Consider the following 20959-nt stretch of genomic DNA (forward strand, 5'->3'; position numbering starts at 1 on the left):
ATTATAGTGACTAAAGAACCAAGGACAGCCTGTCATCAGATGACTATCTGCCAAATCCTACAAAGATGAGCTGCCCTCCTGTCCAGGGATTGGCAGTGGAACCTGAACTTCTGGATGCCTTTCTGGCAGGGATGAGGAAGGAGCAGCAGGGGTCTCGGCAGCGGGACTCCGCCCTGATGCTTTACGGTGCTCTGCATGTGCCCCGGGGCCTGGGTGGTGCAGGATGGCTCCAGCATTTGGGGGGGCATGAATTCACTTGTCCATTCACTCGTTTGTCCACTCATTCACTCGACAGATGTTAACTGCAGACTTACCGTGTATTGGGCACCATATAATGCTCTGAGGGGCCACCACAGTGAATAAGGGCTGACCGTATTGTCAACGAGCTCCCAGGCATGCAGGAGAGACAAGACAGAGCCTCAAATGATTCCCATACGGAAAATGAAAAGCCAGGCAGATGTGAAGTTCAACGGGACTTTGGGGTGGGAACGATGCCCATCCTGCACTGGGGCTGTCTCCCTAGAGAGGTGAGTGTCACAGTGACATCCGAGGCCAGTAGCAGTAGACACCCCAGGATAAACAGGAAGGTGCTCCAGAGAGAGGAGACCGTGTGTGCAAAGGCCTGGAAGTGGGCATGTGTGGGGTTTGAGCAGGAACGAGGAGGGAGTGTGAGAGGGGGAGGTGGAGATACCAAGGAGAGCAGGGCCTGGCAGGCCAGGGAGCGACACTCCACCCAGTAGAATGGGGGCAGCAGCAGAGAAGGCTTCAGGGTGGGAAATGATATAATCACATTTGCATTTCAGAGAAGTCTGTCTATCTATGGTTTATAGGAGGGATTTGGGGTGGGAGTGAGACCACCGTCATGTAGTGTGTTCAGAGGCTGCCCCAATAGTGCAGGCGAGAACTACAGAGAGCCTGAGGTGGTGCCTTTCAGAGAAGATAAATTGAGTCAGAGTCTCAAAGTACCCCAGACTTCATCTCAGTTAGGCAAGGTGCAACCCGCAACCCCTATAGGATGAAGAAGATCATCTTGTGCTGTTAGCCAAGACCTTGCCAGGAAGAAAGGCCTCAACTTTCAACAGCCCAGTGAGGCAATCTTACACAACCCTGACGCAGGCCCCACTCGAAGGAAGCTCCAAAATCCAACCTCAACGCCCTGCCCCCCTTCCAGAAGTTGCTTAAATTTTATATTTTAGAAAGCTCTGTGTCATGGCTTTTGACATTCCAATTACAGAGATGGCAACACGACTAAAACAACTAGTTGCCCAAGTCCTGTTGACTCTTAGGGCTCCAACCCAAAACAATTCCTCTGTCCAAAGACTCTGGTCAGTCCCTGGCTGGACTGGATCCCCACTCTCTGGCTTCAGAGATTCCCCAGACACAAGAGACAGGGAAAGGGAGCCCCAGCCAGCCTGGGCTTGGGTCTGCCCCTCTCTCCTCTCCCCTGCCTCTCCCCTCATCCTTCCTGTTTGCCCCCTCTTTCTCTCTCTGCCTTTCCTGCACTCTCTCCTGGAGCTCTGCCTCGCTGGCAGCCTCCACGCTGCTGCCCTCCGTGGGGAGATGCCGTCCCGGGGAGTGGGGCGCTTTCAGGGAGGGGAAAATGCCATGAGAAGACCAGGGTCATCTCTAACCAGGGCAGACTCCCAAACACACCACGGTGGGCTCCCGAGTCTCCTCTAATGATGGAAGAGGAAAATAGCCGAAGGGCTTGGGGAACTGGGTATGGAAAAGAAAAGCAGGAGCCGTGACAGCAGCCTTCCCATGTTGCCCGGCACAGAAGCCCACGCCATGGCAAGGCCTCCCGAGCCCTCTGCGACGGCTCGACCCCCAGCACCACCGCGGCACCTCCCTTGCCTTCCACACCAGCTGTTCTTTCCCCTGGCTAGGAAAAAGGTAGCTCACATCAAAGAAGCCAATATCCGTCCATCTGCAGCAACTAAACGCAGGGGCTGGGGGAGCAAATCGAGTAAGGTCCCTGCTCTCCCGGAGCCTCTGTCCAGGGCAGAGTCAGACAATAAGCAAGTCTGGGGATTTAGGTCATATCAGATGGTGATGAGTCCCACAGAGAAAGTAAAGGAGGAAAATGTGATAGAGGGACTGCTGGGTGCAGGGGGGCAGCCAGGCAAAGCCTCGTTAAAACAGCAACACCAGAAAGGTGCCTGAGTGACAAGAAGCATCTCCACAAAGACCGTACTCCAGATGCCCCAGGGAGCCTTTGGAGAGGTTTAATCAGGCAGCTGACGTGACATGACCTATGTTTGGAAAGTAGATTGGGGCACTCTGGAGCAGGAGCATGGGGTCCAGGTAGGAGGCTGCTGCAGGGACTCGTCCAGCCCTGCCATGTGTCAACACTGTCCCCTGCCCTCAAGGATCCCTCGGTCCAGTGGGCGCAGCTATTTCGGGAAGATCCCGGAACAGTATAGAAAATCTGTGCCCCCAAACCGAGAGGGAATCGAGAGACCAAAGAATGACTCGGACAAGGCCAGCTTGGTGAGTTAGATGAGTCTCTCAGGGGTTATTTACCAGGGCGTTTGCACCTGGGCGGCACAGGAATTTTTTTTACAGGAACTTCTTGTTAGCAAAATCTGAGTCTGTCCACCCTGTGGTATTATTTTAAATCTCTTTCCAATGAGTAATGGAAGGTTTTTACATTGTATTTTTATTCACAGTGAAACAAATCTCATCATCTGCTACCATCAGTGGTTGTTATATAACCTGTGTTATATTAATGGCATTACAGTTTCCATCAGGCAGGGATTTTAGGCTTACGATTAGCCAAAGGGCACTATAGGACAGCTAAAGCAGTTCTGAAGCAGCCAGGGCCAGACATTTTAGGGCAGGAAAGTGCTGAGGCACCCAGTAAAGTACTGGGCGCCACACACACACATAATTATCTTGGTACCTGCCTAGTCTTTGTAACAATTTTGTAACAATTTTGCTGAACGCTCCAGGCTAGCGCAGTGTTGTTAAGTGGAAGGGGAACTTGCATTTTTGCCTCAGCCTCAGACACCCAAATAGGTATTTTCAACACAATACTGTGTTGAGGGCAAACGATAAGCAAAGGTGGGTGGTATGCACAAGACTCCCTGGACGCACAGAGGAGGTGCTTTTTGTCTCCTGGGCTGGGGTGGAGGCAGAGTAGAGAGGAGAGTGAAGGAGAGCTTGCTTGGATTAATGCCTACATTGGGTTTTGAAAGGGCAAGAGTTGCACTCCTGTGTGCCCAGAGCTATGTGAAGCAATGAGAGAAATCAGAGACGCATAGGAAGTTAGGGCCCCAGAGTCCCTGCCCTCCAAATTTTTACAGTCTAATTTGCTTTCTTTTAACTTTGAAGGCTTCTTGTTGGCTGTTTGTTTCCTTTAGTAGATTCTGATTCTACTGTCTATATCAGAAGTGGTCCCGGATACATGTGAGTACCTCAAGGGAGAGTCCCAGCCTGCAGAACAACAGCTTGGTCTAATTTAAAGAACTTTAAAGAAAGATATTGCGCCGGGCGCGGTGGCTCACGCCTGTAATCCTAGCTCTCTGGGAGGCCGAGGCGGGCGGATTGCTCAAGGTCAGGAGTTCAAAACCAGCCTGAGCAAGAGCGAGACCCCGTCTCTACTATAAATAGAAAGAAATTAATTGGCCTATATATATACATATAAAATAGCCGGGCATGGTGGTGCATGCCTGTAGTCCCAGCTACTTGGGAGGCTGAGGCAGAAGGATTGCTTGAGCCCAGGAGATTGAGGTTGCTGTGAGCTAGGCTGACGTCACGGCACTCACTCTAGCTTGGGCAACAAGCGAGACTCTGTCTCAAAAAAAAAAAGAAAGATATTGCATGATTGCCCTTGGTTACATATCTCATACTGGTCAACTTTAACTATCCAAGCCACCCCCAGAAATAACCTCAGTCTTTGCGTTAGTCTAAAATAATCTCTGCCGGCTGTGCTGTGGCAGAAGGTGGGTGGGTCGGCTACAACTCTTACCTCCTGTATAAATTGTTATCCTCCTGTGACTGCTCATGGCTGCTGAGTGCTTGTTCTGTATCAGGTGCCGTGCCAGGTGTCTTACAGGTGCCGGGAGATTGTCTAACCCTCTCGCTCACTCTGGGAGAGAGTTGCTATTGTTGTCCCCATTTTATTGATGGGAAAACTGAGGTCCAAAGATTTTCAATAACCTGTTCAGGGTCTCACAATTAGTAAGAGGTAATGCTTTGATTTGAACCTGGAACCCTCATACTCTTGGCTGCTACCCTTTAGCACCCAGGAACCCGCCTTCCCACTGTCCCTCTAAGTGATGCCCTCCTTCTAGACCCTACACAAAGTTCTCCTCCATCCAACCGAGATATCTCAGAATGTTAGAACTGAATGACATGTGAGTGTTCACCTAGTCTAAAACTTTTCAAAAAGATTTTTTAAAATTATTTTGAATTCATCAAGAATAAAGCAAACAGAGGCCCGGAGAGGCAAAGTGACTTGCCCAAGGTCACACGATGAAGGGAGGGCTTTCCCAGAATGCTCCCTCATTCTCATCCACATTGGGTAATGGCTGCCTCCCAGACTCAGGCCATTCCAGGACCCCCTTCTCTGGGTCCCAGATTCCTTCCTCTTCTGCCAGTCCCACTTCCCCCCTCGTCAGCCTCTCCACCCTGCCCTGCGCACAGGCTCTCGCTTCCTCACAAGCTTTCCACACTTCCCTCCTGCCTCAGCTTTGCTCAACTCACAGATGCGGTTGTTTCCTCTGGTGGGGGGGGTCAGCAAACCTCCACACCGGGCCTGGGTGGTCAGAACTTGTCACTTGTCACTCATCCTGAATCCCAGCTTCCCACACATCACCTCCACGTGGCTTCGCACTAAATGAGCCAAACACCAAACCTGCCCTCCCCAGTAAAAAGCTCCCCTTCCCACTTGTCCTCACACCTGTCACACCTGAGCTCCAGCCCGTTGTCTAATCCTCCTAGAACTCTCTCAAATTCTGCCCCTCTGGCCCATCCCTACTGCTGAGGAAGCGCCAGAGGGAGCCGCTGCCGCAGGGTCTGCCAGAGCCCAGGGCCATGCCCTGGCTGCCTCTTCAGTGGGTGTCTCGACATTCCAGTAAACGGATGCCACCCCAAGGGGTGGGGTTGACTTCTGATTTCGTGCTCCCCAGCAATCCCAGACCTGACTGAGCAGTTGGCTGGGGGGAGACAGGGGCTGGAAGGCAGGGAGGACCCAGTGACTTCCGCCAGTCCGATCAAATTGGATTTCTCACCAGGGAATGCTAACCCTAACGCTTGTCCCCTTGAGAGATTATTCCTGCCCCCGAGGCCACGCTTCTTACCCTGGGAGCATTTATAAGGAGTCAAACCAACAGCCTTCTTGATTTCCATGCATTCACTCCTTTAAGAAATATTTATCCAACACTGTGTTAGCCCCTTTGTTCTACTATAAGAAAATACCATAGACTGGGTAATTTGTGAACCACTGAAATTTATTTCTCACAGTCCTGGAGGCAGGGAAGTCAAGACCAAGGCACTGGAAGGTTCCGTGTCTGCTCTCTGCTTCCAAGATGATGCCTCATTGCTGCACCCTCCAGAGGGGACGGGTGCCGAGTCCTCACCTGGTGAAGGGACAGAAGGGGCAAACCCTCTCCACCGCCCCCACCCCCACAGCCCTTTTATAATATAAGTTACTGACCCATACATGAGGGTGGAGGCTCCATGGCTAATCACCACCTAAAGGCCCCACATCTTAATACCTGCGTTAAGTTTCAGTGTGAATTGTGGAGGAAACAGGAACAGTCAAGCCACAGCAAACACCCACCTGCGCCAGGCACTGCTGATGCTGGCGATCCAGCACCTGCTCACAACAGCCTGCTCCACTAGAGGAGACGGACGCTAAACAAACAGTCACAACAACGGGTACAGACTCACAAAAGGAGAGAAGAGCAGCACGGTGGCAGGGGCGTGTTTAACAAAGAACCTGGCCTGGGCCGGTGTGCAGGGTCTGGCCAGGGAAGCCTTCCCTTTCCTCACCCCGTGCTGGACAGAGCGCAGTACTCTTCTCCCTGGCCCCTTCTCCCTGGTTCTTCCCAACTCTTTTCCACCCCTTCCCTCTTTTAGGGAGCAGAAGAAATTGTTCTTTACTATCCCATGCCGACAGACATTCAAATTCTGCATCATTTCCCCCCTTTCAAATGTTATGATCATGTGTCCACTCCTTCGGGTAGCCTAACTGACCCCACCGCGCCCCCGAAGCCAGGCCACTCTCCTCCTACTCTCCCACACCTCCTGCGCTTACTTCTGCCGAGCACGTGTGACGTGGCGTGGGGATTTCTGCGGAGGCAGGTTTCCCCCCACCAGAGTTGAGCATCTTAAGGCAGGGGTGTGCTCTTTCATCTCTGTATCCCCGGCATCCAGCTCAATGTCTTAGGTGAAAAACTTTGGAGCAATCCTTAAGTTTTCAATTTCCACCTTCAAAACATACCTGGAATCTGAGCATCCCTTATCACCGCCGTTGCCACTGCCCTAGCCCAGCCCTCCATTTATCCCTCGAATGCCAGGGCTGCAGGGCCCCGTATGGTTGCCGTGAGCTACAAGTGACTAGTGAGCCCTTGAAATGTGGCCTCTGGAAGTGCAAAATATACACTGGATTTCAAAGGCTTAAAAAGAGAGAAAAGAATGCAAACTACCTCAATAATAATTTTCATATTGTTGAAGTGGTAACATTTTTGATCTACTGGGTTAATAAAATATATTGTTAAAATTAATTTCCCCTTCATTTTCACATTTTTTAATGTGGCTACTACTAAATTTTAAATGACACGTGGAGTCCATATTATATTTGTATTGGAAAACAGCACCCTAGAGAATCTCTCCTTACCTGGTCTCCCAGCTTCCAATCTTGTCTGCACCCTACAATCTGCTCTGCACAAAAGCAGCCACAGCGATCCTTCACAGAGAGCATAATGGAATCATCCTACTCTGCTCATCAACCTCCCCCTCACCCCCGTGGCTCCTTAGCACATTTGGGATAAAGTCCAAAGTGTTCCCCACGTCTGTAAGCCCTGGTTACCTGCTTCCTCTTACCTGTAGGACCACATCCCCCACCTCGCCCCATCTCAGTTACTGTACCCCAGGTACACTGGCTTCTGTGCTGCTCTTTGGGCAGGTCAGGAATGTACCCACTTCAGAACCTCGGTCTCTCTCTGCTGGGAACTCTTGGCCCTTAGATATCTGCAAGTCACTCCCCTTCATTTCTTTCAGATTTCTGCTCAAAAATGTACGTTGACCATCCCATTTAAACCAACACCCCCTTCCTTCCCCTTCCACCCTAACTGTACTTCTCAACTTCAGTTTTCTCCATATCATTTATCTATACCTACCAGTGTATCATATGAGATATACAGATATAGATAGATATATAGATATATACTTTAGAGACAAGGTCTTACTGTGTTGCCCAGGCTGGACTGCAGTGGCTATTCACAAGGGCAATCATAGCTCACTGCTCGAACTCCTGGCCTCAAGTGATTCTCCCACCTCGGCCTCCCAAGTATCTGGGACTTCAGGTAGGCACCACTGCTCCCAGCCATATGATATTTTTTTTTTTGTCTATTCATTTATTTTCTATTCCCTCCCCAATAGTATGCAAGCTCTGAGAGGACAAGGACTGTGTACCTTTTGTCTCTGGTACTCAGGGAACATTTGTTGAATGAAGGAATGGGTGAATAAATAGTGGGAATTCAATAAATATTTGTTGAACAAATGAACAAATAGAGCAGGGGGTCTAAAGGGTCTAAATGAGGCTGGCAGATAGCAAGGGTGAGGTGTGATCGTGTTTGGGGGTCATGGGCACAGAAAGAAAAAAGTACACACTATTGAGAACTTTTCATGAGCACATTTATTGACTCTCACTCCCCTCAGGCAAGGCTGGGTTTGGGGGAGGGAAATTAATGGCCCTCCTTGGGGACATTGCTGGGGAAAAGGCCCTCAGAGAGCGTCCTATGCTTTGTGGATATTCTCGTGGGCAGTATTTAGCACAGTGGCCACCAAGGTTGTGAATTCAACAAAGTCGACCTGGTCATCTCTGTTGGCATCCAGACCAGCGAAAATTTTGTCCACAGTCTCTTTGTCTCTGGTATTCTAGAAGAAAGAAATAGCAAAGACCTTGAGCTCATCACCTCCTCGCAAGACTCTTTCTCAGGCTTCTCATCCCCCAGCCCCCGGCTTTGGGGGTTCCCGGGAACCTTAACTCATTAGCCAAAACTGTGTTGGACAATCCAATGTGACAAAACAGAGGACGCAACTGTGATGAACCATCCTGGACCCAGCAAGGCTTGACCTGGAAGGTATTCTGCAGCTCACCTACCCCAGTCCTCCCCTGTCCTGCCTCTCTTCACTTTACATGTGAGGAAACAGACTGGGGAGAGGAACTGTGTAGAGCCTTGAGTGGCAGAGCGAGTTATTGAGAGAGGGAGGCAGGTGTTCCCTAACAGCATGGGCAGAGCATCCCCAGGAGCTCAGACTGGGGTCAACCCCACCCCAGTCCTTGTCCCGCCATCCTCCTTCAGGTCTTTCCACTCCCCTCAGTGCAGCGATAAGAGGGGCACCCCTACCTTGATGGTGTTTGCAAGTTCCTTTGTCAAGAGCATCTTCAGCTCACCCCTAGAGAGGGTGTCGAAATCCCCCGTCCGAACTGAGTATTGGTGGAAGACGTTGATCATTCCTTCCATGTGCTCTTCAAGCTTACTCATCTTCTCAGCCTCAGGTTAACCTTCAAAGAAATAAGGGAGGTCTTGCAGCAGTTTTTCACCCCACCCCTCAACATCCACTCTCCCTTCTCTTTATGCATCAAGAGCTTAGAGGAAGCACAACCTCCATGTCTGCTTTGTGGTCTCTCTGTTCTATGTTGATCCATGGGGAATTTTTCGTTTGTGAATAGGATGGGGGAAAGAAAAACATATAATACTGCCTAAAGTCTGAAAGAATCATCTTCAATTGCCCATGGTGTTCCATACCACCGCATCTACCTGGGAGGATAATTTGGAGGGTATTATTCACTCAAGCTCTCCTGGGAAGGGTTCTGTGGTGAGCCAGGCTCTTTGCTTTCCTCAGTCAATGGTACTTTGGCTGCATGTCCCTTACAAATGGCCCCACCCAATCTCTGCTTAGCCATCCCTAAGTCCTGAGGCTGCATCTACCAAGCACAGCAAGGGCTGGTCTACTTGGGTCCAAAATGCAATGTCAGCCCAGAGGTGCTCAGGCAGGTGGAGGGTTGTGGCTTCCAACACCCTCTGATTGCAATGAAACCACCTACAATTACCACCCTGTAGACCACTGAGGACCCAGCCAAGGAAAGGACACTTACCTTTCAATGCACAGGAATGTGGAGCTATAGCAAGAAGTCAGCACTGTTGAAGTGCGCTGAGCCAAGGAGGTTTTTATAAGCCAGTCCAGGCTCCACTTTTGACCACGGGTGAAGAAACCTCTCTGATTCATCATGAGGCAATTGCTAGACAGTACTCTGTTGCTCAAGAGAAGCTTCCACCCTGTGGCTTTGACTGAAACAGGTGCTCAGATTGCACCCACCCTGCATCTCACCTTCCTGTTCAACCTTTAAAAAAAAAAAAAAGCCCCCATGGCACCCACACACCTTCCTGTTCAACCTGAAACAAAAGCCGCTGCCCCACCCACCCACACACGGGTGCCCTGCACATTTCTCAGCCCTGAGCAGGGGTCCCACCTTCAGGTTTAGCTTCGCTCCCTACTCCTTCATAAAAGGAGGAGAGAACACATTTTACTGTCTGGGTGGCTTCTGCCTGGAAAGGGAGGGAGAGGGGAGAGGCATTGGTTGAAGGTCTATTTGAGCAACAATGATAAGGATAATAAAAGCAATCTAACTGAACACATAATCCTGGAACAGGATAAAGGAAATTAGTTAAAAGCTAAAGAAATCTGAATAAAGTATGGAATTTAGTTATAACAATTTATGAATAGCTCTTCACTAATTTTAAACAAATATGTGGAAAAAATGGCCTATTAAAAAGAAAAAAAATAATTTTCACAAATGTACCATACTAATGCAAAGTGTTAATAATAGACGAAATTGTGTACAGGTATATGGGAACTATATATACTGTCTTCTCAATTTTTCTGTAAATCTAAAACTGTTCTAAAAATAAGGTCTATGTTTTTTAAGTGAAGATATGTTGGACACTCACAACATGCCAGATACTGCTTTACACAGACCCTCACTTAATTCTCAAAACAGCCCTGTGGGTTGGATGCTAATAGTATGCCCATTTTGCAGATGAAGAAAATGAGTTAGAGATGTTAAGTAATTTTTTATAAATATATAATAATTGTTCACATTTATGAGGCATAGGTGATATTTTGATACATCCATATGTAATGATCAAATCAGGATAATGAGGATATTCATCACTTCAAACATTTATATTTCTTTGTGTTGGGAATATTTCAAATCTTCTTGCTATTTTGAAATACACAATAAATTATTGTTAACTATAATCACACTATTGTGCTATTGAACACTGTAACTTAATCCTTCTATCTAACTGTACTTTTGTACCCATTAACCCATATCTCTTTATTCCTTGCCCCCTCTACCTTTTACAGCCTCTGGTAACTATCATTCTATTCTCTACTTCCTCCATGAAATCATCTTTTTTAGCTCCCACATATGAGTGAGAACATGTGACGTTTGTCTTTCTGCCTGGCTTATTTCACTTAACATAATGACCACCAGCTCCACCCTTGCTGCTACAAATGACAGGATTTCATTCTTTAGGAAGTCAAATTGTCCCTGTTTGCAGACGACATGATTTTATATAGAGAATATCCTAAAAGATCCACCAAGAAACCCTTAGAAGTAATGAACAAATTCAGTAAGTTTTGGATACAAAATTAAGATACAAGAATCAATAGTGTTTCTATACACCAACAACAAACTGGCATAAAAACAAATTAAGAAAGCAATCTCCTTTACAATAGCTACCAAAAAAAAACCTAGAAATAAATTTAATCAAGGAGGTGAAAGATCTCAAAAAGAAAAACTATAAAAAACAGATAAGAAGTCACAAAAAAATGAAAATACATCCTATGTTCATGGATTGGAAGAATTACTGTTGTGAAAATGATCATGCTACCAAAGGCAATCTATAGATCCAATGCAATCCCTATCAAAATACCAATGATATTCTTCACAGAAATTTAAAAAACAACTCTAAAATTCATATGGAATCACAGAAGACCCAGAATAGCCAAAGTAATTCTGAGCAAAAAGAACAAAGCTGGAAGCATCATACCACCTGACTTCATAATATACTATAAAGCTATAGTAACCAAAACAGCATGATACTGGCATAAAAAGACACATAGACCAATAGAACAGAATAGAGAACCTAGAAATAAATCCATGTATTTATAGTCAACTGATTTTTGACAAAACAGCCAAGAACATTCTTTGCAAAGGGACAGTCTTTCCAATAAATGGTGCTGGGAAAATCAGATATAGATGGTAAATATAGATGATCTTATATCAGATCTCAATTTTTTTTTCCAGTTCTTTTGCTTAAAAAGTCAATTCTTGATTAACCTTTTTAAAAATTCTTTTTAAAAGAATTTAAAGCTCAGGGACAGAAAGTAACATCAGCTAAGAAGATGGCATGGCTGCCTTCCCAGAATTTAGAATCAAATGGGTTCAGACAGCTTCCTAATTAAGAGAGAGCTCACTTGGTGTGAAAGGGGCAGAAGATGCTAAGAAACAGTGAGATTAAGACTACCTAGCCCAGGGTGCACGCCTGGATGGACTCCATGAACACCAGGGCTGTGGGAGGGGGCCCACGCACAGCTCTGTGTCCTTAGGCAAGCCCTTGACCTCTGTGGGCCTGTTTCTTCATTTGTGGGACCATCACGCTGTTCTCTTTTAGTTCCCAGAGTTGTTAAGAGGCTCAACTGAGAGAATATGTGAGGAAGTGCTTGAAAACAGTCAAGGGCGGTCTTTTAATTTTTTCTTCTTTTGCCCTTATCCATCCAACATAGATGTGGATCATTCAGCCCAGCCGGCACGAACTTGAACACTTTTATCCAGCCCAGAACCAGGCTTGCAACATTTCTGTAAATTTGAATTTATATCAAACTAAATTACATCCAATTAAAATTAAACAAAATTTACAGTTACCCCCACAAGATAGTATTCATGGCAATCAAAATGACTCTCTAAGTCACACCCAAGGAGTGGGGAGGGACACACCAGCAGCACACGGTGACACAGAGTGACCAGATGGGTCAGGATGGCAGCCTGCCACGCTGGATTGCACCCTCCAAGTTAGCCCAGAGCCTGGCTCTGGGGACAGGCAGTTAATATGAGTGCCCTTCCCTAACTGAGACACCGTATCTAAAGCCACCATCTCCAAGGGGTAAATGAGCTCCCAGGTATGAGAGGAGAGAGAAGAAGAGGGTGAAGTCACTTTAGAGGATGCGATGTTCTGGGTCTAAAGGAATTTCATCCTGGAGAGGTGAAGGGAACTCACTGCTGAAGGGAACTCACCTCTGAGCAGTCGGGGCGGCGGGGTGGGGGCGGTGCGCACAGGTTCTTTCATCAGCAAACAGTTATTGGCCCCTTGTTATCTGCTAGTCACTGTCTGTGCAGGCGAAGGGGAGGCAGCCAGGAACAAGACGAACACAGCCCCTGCCCTCACTGAGCTGCCAGTCTGGAAGGGGACTTGCTCCCGGTAAGGAGAGGCTGGAGGAGGGAGTGGCAGGGAGGCGAAAGCATTGCTTCTTGTTGTTTTAACAGGGTAGGTTACCAGCTCCTCAGTTTCAGCAAATGGACTGTCAACTTCAAGCTCTTGTATATTTGTAGAGGCTAAGGAGGCAGGAAGGGAGACCTCCTCCTAAATTGTTTTGGGATGCAAATCTCATCACTGGAACAGAAGATTGATTTTCAAAAAAGATCCTAGTGTTTTCAGGAAGGGAGAGACCAATACAGCTACAGCTACCCTTCATGGTCCCATCACGCTCCCTGAACCGGGCAGCTATTACATGAAGAGCTAGGAAGCCGGGCTAGGGTAAACCCTGCCTGTGAAGCAGGTTTACTGTGCCCTGCCTGGTCACTTTGCCACTTGCATGAGTCCGGTGAGACAACCCTCGCACGAGTTTAAGCAAAGCAACTTTATTGCTCACAGAGAGGCAGCTAGGGCTAAAGTTCATGGCAAGCTGGCCCCTCAAGGCTCAGAAAAGCTGCCTCGGGTGGATGCAGTCTCATCTGTGCGTGCTCCATGTGACACCAAAACTGAGGGACCCCCAAAACACTCTGCCCTTGATTTTATATCCCAGGAGTCACTGAGATTGCTGGGCCAGCCCAGACCACAGCAGAACCTGCCCTACGGTCCACCCCCCCCCCACCCCAGATGCCCCCTTAGCAAAGCTAGTTTATTTCATGTGCCTCCCGAGCTCCCTGGATCTGGAGGCAAAGGTTCCTCTCTCAGATCTATGTCGCACCTTGACACAGTCAAGACTGACACAGTCTCAGTGCAACACTGTAGAGCCATAGCCAGAGTACATTTCACTAGGCCCAGGAGGACCACTGCCATGATCCAGATGGTCAGGCCTGCCCGGAGCAGTGGCCTAGCCCAGGATCCCAGCCTTCAGGGGAGAAGTTGCTAAAGAAGTCAGAGAAGTGTCCTTCAGATGGCCCCGCTGTTCGCACCTGGTGGGATGGCCTACTTCTGGATCTCTCCCACCGCCATGTCTCTACAATACCTGAAAGGTCTACCCAGGTATGGCTGGAGGTGTTGGCAATAACCAAAGGCCACCCTGTTCTGCCAGCAGATAACCAGGGCTGTCAGTTATTCATCACCACCTTAGCTGGTGAGTTCAGTGAGTCTTGTCGGTCCTAAGCAGCCAGGGTGGTAGCATTAGTTATCTCCCACACAAGCAATGACAAGTTGGATACCATTTTTCCCAGGACATGTATGCCTATGCCGTGCCTATGCTGGGTCTGAGGACACAGACAGCAGAATGGAACCAGCTGTCGGTTTGTCTTCCTGGCGGACAGTCTCAGAGAGTCCCTGCAACGTCACAAGTGGAAGCCCTTTCAGTTTAGAGTCATTTTGCATAAACACTTGAGGATCTAAAATTCCCACACAGCATGCCCCATCTGAGGGTGCCAGGCATTCTACAGTGTAGTACACCCACAAAAGAATATATAAACCGGGAGAATGTATGTAACTTGGGTCAGGAAGCAGTTGTTATAAGAGTCTCTAGTCCAATTGTACAAAGCCCTGGTCTAATTTAGCCATGAGTTAGGTGGCAGGGTAAAATTGTATGATGTACATACTTTCCCATATTACTGGCAATGTTTAAAATCTGTCTGTTTTCATGTCTGTGTTCTAGGTAACCTACACTAAGGGTGTCACTCTCCAATCAGAACCACTGATGGTTGTTGGGACCCCCCCTCCCCGGTTGGCAGTGGGCCACAGGAGGACTATTCAAGTCTGGAAACGCCCAGAATGTATGGGTGGCAGACTCAGCAATGCTTCAGATCACATAAAAACCTCAAAGCTCCTAAGACTGGAAGGAAGTTTTCTCCTCTCTGGGAGGGAGGGGAATTGTTACTGGGGCAACCTGAAACTCCTAAGAGTTTCAGGAAACTTCAACCCCTAAGAGTTTAAGGAAGTCAAAATGCCAAGCCTCTTGCTCTGCATGTGGGAAAATTATCCTTGCCTGGAGGATTGCTCACACCTCACTCACAGACGGAAAAAACCACAGTACTGCAGGCCCTGCAGCAGGTCTGGTGAGGTCCGAGATAGAGGGGAGGGGTCTGAGAGGGAAGTTCACCTGCACTTGCTCTCCCCACTCCTCTGCAGGGGTGAGGAGAGAGGGTCAGACAGGCAGGCAAAGGGAGGGCTGGTGCATCCACACCCATGGTGGAAAAGCTGCCAGAAAGGAGTCCTTTCATGTCTTAATCAGAGTCTGCAGGCATCTAATCCCGCTCTGCCGCTGGCCAGATTAGTAAACCTTGTCAAGTTTCTTAATATCTCTGAGTCTCTTTATATGCAAAATGCAAATAGTAATTACCTCTGTCATAGGGTTGTTATGAGAAGCTATGACAAATTACCACACTGTCTCAAGCTAAACAGCAAGATTATCAACAAGCATAGCGGGCCCATGTCAGAATTTTTGTATTAATTCATTAACGAGAGAATCAGCAAGGAAATTTTTTTAAAAACTGATTTGAAATATATTTGAGAATATATAAAAGCAATCAGGAAAGGAATGCCTAAGTAAGGTTCTTAAGTTAAATATAAGACTCTTGTGACTTTAAACAAGGTGATACAAACTATAATCAGTTTGGGTTTTAACTTATTGACCAGGCTGTGAAACTATATTGCCTTATCCAGCAGGCGTAAGTTGTCTCCTTCTTTATCTGTTGTGAATTGTTAAGCAAACATACTTTACCAACCACCTTTCCCAAAAATGTCAGATAAGGACAAGTGGCAAGAACCTGCTTTTATTGAGATGGACTGTAGCGTGAAATCAAAAATATATGCAATTGCCATTTTGTCTTTTTCCAGGTTTGAGGTGATTTATTGTCTTTCACACACAGCCGGAGCCCAAAACGTGTTGGTAGCTTTCCCTCCCCTCTTCTGCCCATTTGAATTCAGACTGAATTCCCGCACTCAGGAGCCCAGAAGACAGGCTGGGCTCTGGACCCAGCCAAGGTGGCTCTGGGTCCCGAGTGGAGCGACATATGGAAGAGTCTTTTTTCCATTGGAACAAGCTCTTTTGCCCCACTGCTAGAGACCAATTGCCTGATTCCAGAACCTCTCTCTGCCCTTTAGGACCTTTGTCACAACAACTAGGAACACAGCTGAGGTTCAAGCCTTGGGTGGAGAACCGGAAGGAGAAGGGAGATTTCAAACAAGTCATCTTTACAAGCCCCGGAAATCGGGGTGGCCGGATCTGCCTCAATTGGTGAACCAAGGTCTCCTTTGTAAGCTAAAATGTTGCATGAGATTTCCTGCTAAACTACTTATTTCTTAACTTCCCACTCCACTGTTCTTTTGTAGCTGGGGAAACAGGGAACCAAGTCACCTTGCTCTGGGCCACAAGTCCCGTCTGACTCTGCCCAGTGGTTCCTGTAATGGGCACAGTCTTATATGCAAATGATAATCTCCTGCCTCCTGCAGGAAGCTTCCAAGGACTGCCTCCCTCACCTCTCCTCTTCTTCAGACTGTCAGTGCCAGCTGGGTCACCTACCCGGCCCAGCCACAATCCCAGGAGTCAAGTGTTGATGGCTCAGCATCGAACCAATTCTTCACAACCAGTGGCCCATCACTCCCGGTGAAATGCCAAAGGGTGCTTGCTCTGGGCCACCTTCCCCACGGCCCCTCTGGGTAGGCTCAGAGAAAGCAGGCTCACTGGACTTTCAACTAAAGACAAACAGAATTTATAATAGTAATTCTCCTCCCCCAAAGAGTCTGTTAGCAGCAATTTGAATGGTGCATTTTAAGGGGGACCCAAGACACTGGGGTGTGGTGTCCCCTATCCCTACTCTGACACACAAACACACACACCTATACCCACCACCCTCACCACCACTACCAGTGTGGACAACTGAGAGGCAGAATCAGGGTGATCTCTCCTTTTGTGCATTCCTTCGTTTTCTTTTCTCCCATTACATCCCTTAAATGTTGAGCAAGGCCTGAGATGTGACTTGGCAAGGCCCGGAAATGTTCCCATCTTTTTTTGCCTGGACCACCACATCTGGGCCAGCTGCTCACCTTCGGACTACGTGCCCGAGGAAATCATAGCAAGATCACTGTGGGGCCTCTCAGGGCTGCATAATCCCCGTTCCTGCAACTCGGAGAGGGTGGGTGTTCCGTGCTCCTGACTCGGGTGGGAGCTTTGAGGGACAGACAAAGATTATCCTTCAGCAAAACTGAGAAGGAAGCAATTTAATCCCTGGGCCTTCCTACTTGCCCCAGCAGAAGCCCATCTCCATACTCCGATGGCTAGATCCCCCCATCCCATTTTAGGTCCCAATCTGAACTTTCAGCCAGCTGCCAGCCATTTTCACCAGTACGTTAGCAGCTAATAAAACTGGCTGGTAATGAAAGTTTTGGTGAATGAGGGCTTAAACTGCTACCTTTCACATCTGCACTAGAATGTTTATGGCAGCACAATTCACTATTGCAAAGGTGTGGAAACAACCCAAGTGCCCATCAATACATGAGCGGATTAATAAAATGTGGTATATGTATACCATGGAGTTCTACTCAGCCACAAAAAACAATGGTGATCTAGCACCTCTTGTATTATCCTGGATGGAGCTGAGCCCATTCTACTAAGTGAAGTATCCCAAGAATGGAAAAACAAGCACCAAATGTACTCACCGTCAAATTGGTAGTAACTGATCAACACCTAAGTGCACATATAGTAATAATATTCATCAGGCGTCAGGCAGATGGGAGGGAGGAGGGGGATGGGTACATACACACGTAATGGGTGCGGTGCACACCGTCTAGGGGATGGACATGCTTGAAGCTCTTACTCACATGGGGCGAGGGCAATGCACATAACCTAAATATTTGTACCCCCATAATATGTTGAAATAAAAAGAAAGAAAATCTTAAAATATTAAAATATATTGGATGAAGAGAAAAATAAAATGTAGGAAAAGATAAATGGAAGTTCAATATAAAAAAGCAGGAAGGAGGGTCTTAAATAGATCACAAATTCACAAAAAGGGAAAATAATATTTTCAAACAAAAGAATTTGTAAACTGGGTCTATACAAACGTGAACAAAAAGAATGATGTTAACACCATATTCTATATTCACTAATAATTCAGTGTTTTTAAATTCTTTTCATTCAAAATCGAAACACTATATAATAAACCTATGTAGATTTATTTGTTTAAAATAAAATAATAAACTGCTACCTTTCCCTGTTCATGTGCATTTTAATATGATTAAAGTCTACCACAAACAAAAGCCTAGTGACCTGAAGTGTGTAATCTTCAGCACTGAAAGCTAGCTAATCTAAATAGCATTTTGTTAATGTCGGGGAAAGGATTTGCTCCTCCTAAAATCCTGAAAAACTGGTCCCCTCCTCTTCTCTTCTTGGGCATGAAGCACATCTGGCTTCTCCAAAGAACACCCACCCCCACCCCAGAATTGACCACCTCTCTTCAGCCCATGTTCCTGGGTTTCCAGGCACAATAATTATCGCAAAGAGGGTGGGAGGCTCCCTGCTATCTTTATGTAGTGGCGCAGGGCCTTGTGCAGTGCACAGGGACCCTGGGCAGCCTTTGTCTCCCAGGACACAGTGCATCCCAGCTTCACAGAGCAGGGGAGCTGTGGAGGGGTGTGGACAGCAGGGCAGGAACTGATTTAGCCTTTAGTGACCATGTCCCCACCAAGAGTCCACCTACCCACCCAAAACAACAACAACGACAACAGAAATTCTCCACAATAACCATTACTGAAAACCAGCAGTGAGGACAAGTGTTCTTAACCTTTTTGAAGTCTTTGGACTCTTCTGAGACTCTAGTGTAAGCCGTGGAGGAATGCTCCCATATGCACACACCTGAATGATGCACTCAACTTCAATTCCACTTTGGAGGTATACAGACAGACAAATAAAGAACCCTGGCTTAGTGATTCTGGTGATAGCCCCCTACCCTATTTCCCATCATTACCACTGTCGCCCCGGCACCCAAGTGTGGACAACATGGAAACCCAGTTTGGGGGTTAGGTTCTGATCAGAGGTGCCCATTCATCTTCTAGCCTCCCCATTTTACCAGGACCTTGGAAAAATCCACAGATGTAAGGACTGGGAAGCTATTTTAGATGATTCAGTGATCACAAGAGCACAGAATCCCACAGGGCAGCATTCGAGTAACCTATCCTTTGAGTTTTATTAATGTTTTGACCTATCTGCCCATTCCTTTATTATTTAATTGAGTTGGGAGATTGGGAGTGCAGAGAGAGGGAAAGCTTCAAAAATCCTGAGAACAGAGTATAGGTGTGGGGCCAGGGGGCTACCCTAGCACCACTTCATGTAGGACTCTAATCATCATCCACCTAATCACACCACACACAGAATCAGTTTGTCTCTGTATGTCTCTCTCATACACACACTCACACACACACACGCACACACACTCCTATGTAGTTATCACCCTAATTTCCCAAGAGCCACATCTAAGACATTTAGCCACATTTAAAATTTAGCTTAGAGAACAGTATCAGTTTTCCTTACAGCACCTTGTTCCCAAATCACCTGTTTGGGAACTACTAATAAAGTCACTGGCTATAATGTCATGGACTCTTCAGAATCCTTAAGTCCTAGAACCAACGACTCGGGACTGTGGAGCTGGAGGAGGAGCGAGAATAGTTTGGGAAGAAGGCAGGGTGGAGACCAGACGAGGGGGGAAAGAATGGAAGGCTCCTAAGAGTGGGGATGGGGACACCTGAGGTTTCTTTTTCTTCCTTTTGGTTTTCCAACCCTCCCTTCTCCCCCGGAACCTAATCCCACAAGAGAAAGGCAAGAGACTAAGAGAGGTCTGAGGTATCGATCACTTTATTATTCTGAAGTTACATGTCCAGGGGCCCAGTTGCTCTGCTATTCTTTGTGGCTTTCTTCATGGGCCACCACGCCCATCTTTGTCACAAATATGAGGAACTCCTGGAAGTTGATGGCGTTATCACTATTGACATCCAACTCTTTGAACCAGGTGTTTGCATCCTTTTTCTGTCAAGGTTGAGGAGGAAAAAGCCACAGTGTAAAGACCTCAGAGAGAGCTGAGGCATGGCCATCTGCAGCGGGCAGCTTGGGCCAGTGACTCGGGGCACCCTCAGAGCCAGGCGGAGAGCCCCAACCACCCCCAGCCTCCCCATGCCCTCACCTTCATATACTGAGGACACTCGGTTTCCAGCAGGTCCTTCAGGTCATCCTTGTAGATGGCATGGTAATTTCCCTTCCGCAAGGAGTATTTGTGATATACGTCAATGAATGAGTCCAAGGCATTCTCCAGGTCGGTCAGCATGGTGCCCAAAGAGTTGCTGTATCTGAAAGAAAGAACCACATGGGAATCCCATGACAGGGGTGCTATATTTGCCCAGGGCAGAGTAAAGGCTCAGGGGACACTCAGAGGGTTCCTACCCCGAGTGATGGCTTTGTCCTGGCCTGTGCCACCCAAATAATCAAACCCAGCAGATGGCTATAGCTGTGCTGGGAAGGGTGGGATGATAGGTGTGGGAGGCAGCGGAGTCCACACACACACACACACACACACACACATATGCACGCACAGCTCTCCTACAGCCCCACTCTCTCCCTGAGAAGGGCCCAGCTTAGGAAACAAATGTGCCCGCACCCCCTGGAAAGTGCTAGAAAACTCCACTCCTTCCTGATCCCTGTCTCACTCTGCTTCTCCAGGAGCACAGGATCTCTGCTCCAGACCTCCCCGAGAGATCTCTTTCTTCAGGCTGCTTCACTTCCCCAGCCCTCCCCAAGGGAAGCCCAAAGCATGGGGCAGCCCTGGCCAGTCCCACTTACCAGGTCTTCTGAAAGTCAGTTGACAAAAGATATGCAGGGCTGAGTGTCAGCTCCCTTTTATAGCGGGTAGGCTTGGCCAGCTGCCTGCAGCCTCAGGCCATTCAGAGACAGCTACTCCCTTCCAGAGTTGCTACAGCCTCTGGTTTCCCAACCAGGTAAATGTGGCAATCATGGCACACAGTGAAAATTTCTGATGGGTGGGGAGGTGAGGGCAGCGGAAAGAGGAAGGCATTTGCTGGGCAATAGCGCCCAGCAGGAGAGACCAGGAAGTGACCATGGCCAGCACTCCCTTTCTTGGCAGCTGCCATCCACGCCCTTGGTCCAGCCAGACTCCCACTCCCGAGCCCTCTCCACTGCTGCCGTTGCCAGTCCTGTGCATTTGTGGCCAGTCCGTGTACCTCCGGAA

The 20959-nt window shown here is 47.8% G+C and overlaps 2 protein-coding genes across 2 annotated transcripts; both read right to left on the reverse strand.

Annotated features, from left to right (window-relative positions):
- Nucleotides 1–7846: 7846 nt before the first annotated feature.
- On the reverse strand, nt 7847–9439 carry S100A12 (S100 calcium binding protein A12). The gene is made up of 3 exons (XM_012791175.3): nt 9332–9439; nt 8580–8737; nt 7847–8106 (listed from the first exon to the last, which is right to left on the reverse strand). The coding sequence occupies exons 2-3, from the start codon at nt 8715–8717 to the stop codon at nt 7966–7968; spliced, it is 279 nt and encodes a 92-aa protein (XP_012646629.2). The 5' UTR covers nt 8718–8737; nt 9332–9439; the 3' UTR covers nt 7847–7965.
- A 10118-nt stretch (nt 9440–19557) lies between these two features.
- On the reverse strand, nt 19558–20662 carry S100A8 (S100 calcium binding protein A8). Its single transcript, XM_012791174.3, has 3 exons — nt 20554–20662; nt 19901–20063; nt 19558–19746 (listed from the first exon to the last, which is right to left on the reverse strand). Exons 2-3 carry the CDS (start codon nt 20039–20041, stop codon nt 19618–19620), a joined length of 270 nt encoding a protein of 89 aa, XP_012646628.1. The 5' UTR covers nt 20042–20063; nt 20554–20662; the 3' UTR covers nt 19558–19617.
- Nucleotides 20663–20959: the final 297 nt, after the last annotated feature.

The sequence above is a fragment of the Microcebus murinus genome, chromosome 2 (genome assembly GCF_040939455.1).
Source record: "Microcebus murinus isolate Inina chromosome 2, M.murinus_Inina_mat1.0, whole genome shotgun sequence".
NCBI lineage: Eukaryota > Metazoa > Chordata > Mammalia > Primates > Cheirogaleidae > Microcebus > Microcebus murinus.

Bases quoted from the DNA above. Each gene is read 5' to 3' on its own strand.
- S100A8 (XM_012791174.3), bottom strand. From the start codon at position 20,041: ATGCTGACCGACCTGGAGAATGCCTTGGACTCATTCATTGACGTATAT. The intron at 19,747-19,900 runs GTGAGGGCATGG...CAACCTTGACAG, and splicing joins AGTGTCCTCAGTATATGAAG to AAAAAGGATGCAAACACCTG.
- S100A12 (XM_012791175.3), bottom strand. From the start codon at position 8,717: ATGAGTAAGCTTGAAGAGCACATGGAAGGAATGATCAACGTCTTCCAC. The intron at 8,107-8,579 runs GTAGGGGTGCCC...TCTTTCTTCTAG, and splicing joins AACTTGCAAACACCATCAAG to AATACCAGAGACAAAGAGAC.